General features: G+C 38.0%; 1 protein-coding gene across 1 annotated transcript in view; it reads right to left on the bottom strand.

Annotated features, from left to right (window-relative positions):
* The window catches only part of LOC123004106, a 65,057-nt gene that overhangs the window by 12,574 nt on the left and 49,870 nt on the right, over positions 1–2,613 (bottom strand). Inside the window, exon 4 of the mRNA XM_044397223.1 lies at positions 1,484–2,300. Coding sequence (XP_044253158.1) covers positions 1,484–2,300 — 817 coding nt within the window. The remainder of the gene's footprint in view (positions 1–1,483; positions 2,301–2,613) is intronic.

Genomic DNA, 2,613 nt, shown 5'->3' with positions numbered 1-2,613 from the left:
CAAAATATTTGTAGTTTTAATAAAATAATTCCATAATTTTTCCACTCACTGGATTAGGAGTTGATAAAGTTCATTATTCAAACAGATATAATTAAATTTATGATTTACCTTTAAAAAAGAACGGTCATAAGTATTTTTTGGATCCAAAAATGACTCAATTACAAATTATCTTGATCTCTCGGTATACATATGTATAATTTGTATTAATAAGTGTAATTTAAAAAGAATTCTAATGTTTCCATTTAAAAAACTTTAGGTCATAAGGTGTTTATATCAAAATTTAAATATAAAAAATTGAAGCTTTTGGTGGCAAGTTTGGGGGGGCCCCTCCCCTGAATCCGCCTTTGATGCGCTAGCAGGTACAGATTCGTTTAGTGTAAAAGCCTCTATTATTATCAAAAAAAAAATTAATTAAGTAACAATCAAGGTAAAAAATAAACCCAAAAATATTTTAAAAATGATTATTTACCACAAACATACTTGGAAATAAAGGAGAACTTGCTTAATAATAAAAATGACAAAAATTAAGGCTAAGTTGCGCATTTTTATGCTGAACAACAGAAAGAAAATTTAATGTGTAATTTTTAGTTTTTGAATTATTTGGAAAAAAAACGGAAATTTGTAATTTTTAACTAAGACGTTTTTAAGGCACTTTTTTACAAGAAATCTAAATCTGTCTTCGTATTTTTCAAGGCGCTCTTGATATATAAGTTACAACACTCAACTTTGGATTTTCTTATGGATACCATATTTGATTTCTGTATTTTTGAAAAGTGTTTTTGTTCCTGATTACACGATATGATCAAATTTTACATGCTGATCAAAATTAAAAAAGCGAGCTCGAAAAACACCCTGTATAAGTAAATAATCGTTTTATTTTTACCCGTTCGTGTGAAAAAAATCACACACTTTGATTGCCTTTCAAGTAATTTAACGACAAAATGTTCTAATTACGCCAAATCTAGTAAAAGCTTTTAATAAGAGAGAGGATGTACAAAAAGTTACTGCTAGAGCCTATTTTCTCTTATATAAGAGAAATGTTTTTCAAGCAAAACTTTTGTCTAAAAAAGTTTTCTATGATTGCTTCAGTAACAAAATAACAACAACATCATCCAAAAATTTGTAATTCCTATAAATGGAACCAATGATGCAATTTCATAAATACCAGCGTCCACCTACAACTTGATTGTTTTCTTAACATTTGTCAACACTTGTTTATGTTGATGAGTATGAAGCAACAATTTTTTTATTTTGAAAGTCAAAAATCGTGAACTTCCTTATTGCAATAATAATTTAGGCCGTTTCTTGATTTTATGCAAGCTCCGTTCACGTAATAAGAAATTCCATTTTGTGTTTTTATAGTCACCCTCCATTCTAATTAGTATGAATATTAATAGCCGGCTTCAGTTTCCATAAAATTTGCTAAAAGATTTCTAATCTTTGGAGCGCACAAATTTCACTCGATTTTCAAGGTCCCCCCTACCTTGTCCTTCCTCGTTTGACATTTCCTCCTCATCCTTTCGATTTTGGTCCAAATCAAGTTCATTTTCAACCAAAAACTGCACTTTTTTCCTGGGTGTGTTGCCGGGCATTGGCAGGTAAAAGTGTGACCCACTTCTGCTTGCGGGCGAGGGGCTGTGCTCACGGCTATTCGAATCCGTGTCACTGAAAGTTGTTGGTTTCTTTAAAATAGACTTGAACCGGTTGCACTCAGATTCCTTTTCGTTTGGCGCCTTTTTGGGGGGCACCTTGGGGGCGGGCCTCTTCACTTGCACCTCCTCGGCCGTGGGGGGCCTCACGCGGATTCTTTGGCCGTTAACTAGCGTAATGCTGGCGTCGCGGGGGGCCTCCATCAGCTCGTAGGGGTTGATGTCGCACTCGAGGATGGAGCGGCGCCCCCGAGGGGAGACCGACCTGGAGGAGAGGCGCGACCTCCGCATGAGGTCGTAGGGGTCGGGCAGGATGGAGGGCCTGGAGGAGCCCACCACGCGCATGGTGCCGGCCCGCGTCGGGGTGGGGGTGCTGGAGGTGGGGTAGCATCGCACCGTTCCGAATTTGCTCTCGGAGAGGGGCAAGCGAGTGCCTTTGCACTTTTTGCATGACGTGGGGGTCTTCTTCGAGGAGCGTTTTGTGCCGTTGACGTAGTCGGAGCAAGTGCAGAGGACGAAAGCGGGGGCGAGGACTAGGCCACCTGGGGCGCGCACGCTGCCGTAGAGCCAGGGGTCGGCATAACGCATCGAACGGGAGAGAGCGCTCTCACCCTCCTCCGATGGAGACCAAGGTTTACGAGATCCTTCGGGCTGGAATAGAAAGACGATTAGAAAGAAAGTAAGGAAGTGGAGTTGGTAGACAGGAAAATTATTGTGATTAGGGACAATCCCACACGAAGAACAAAGAATTGCAGGTTTTGTTGTAATTGTTGCAATTTAGACAAGTTAATTTGGTTTACAACAAGAGGTGTGATAGGGAAATCAGCTCCATTAAAAAAATATTTACCTAAATAATATTTTTTTAAAGTAGAGAATCAACGTAAAAATACAAAATAAAACAATCACTGTTTCATTAAATCTATTATTTTTACTAAGTAAAAATTAAATTTAAAAATTTTAAAAA

Source organism: Tribolium madens, unplaced genomic scaffold (genome assembly GCF_015345945.1).
Source record: "Tribolium madens isolate multiple individuals breed KSU strain unplaced genomic scaffold, Tmad_KSU_1.1 Scaffold_11;HRSCAF=98;Tcas5.2_LG3b, whole genome shotgun sequence".
Lineage (NCBI taxonomy): Eukaryota > Metazoa > Arthropoda > Insecta > Coleoptera > Tenebrionidae > Tribolium > Tribolium madens.
Note: the sequence above shows the minus strand (reverse complement) of the source record. Positions and strands in the feature narration are given on the sequence as shown.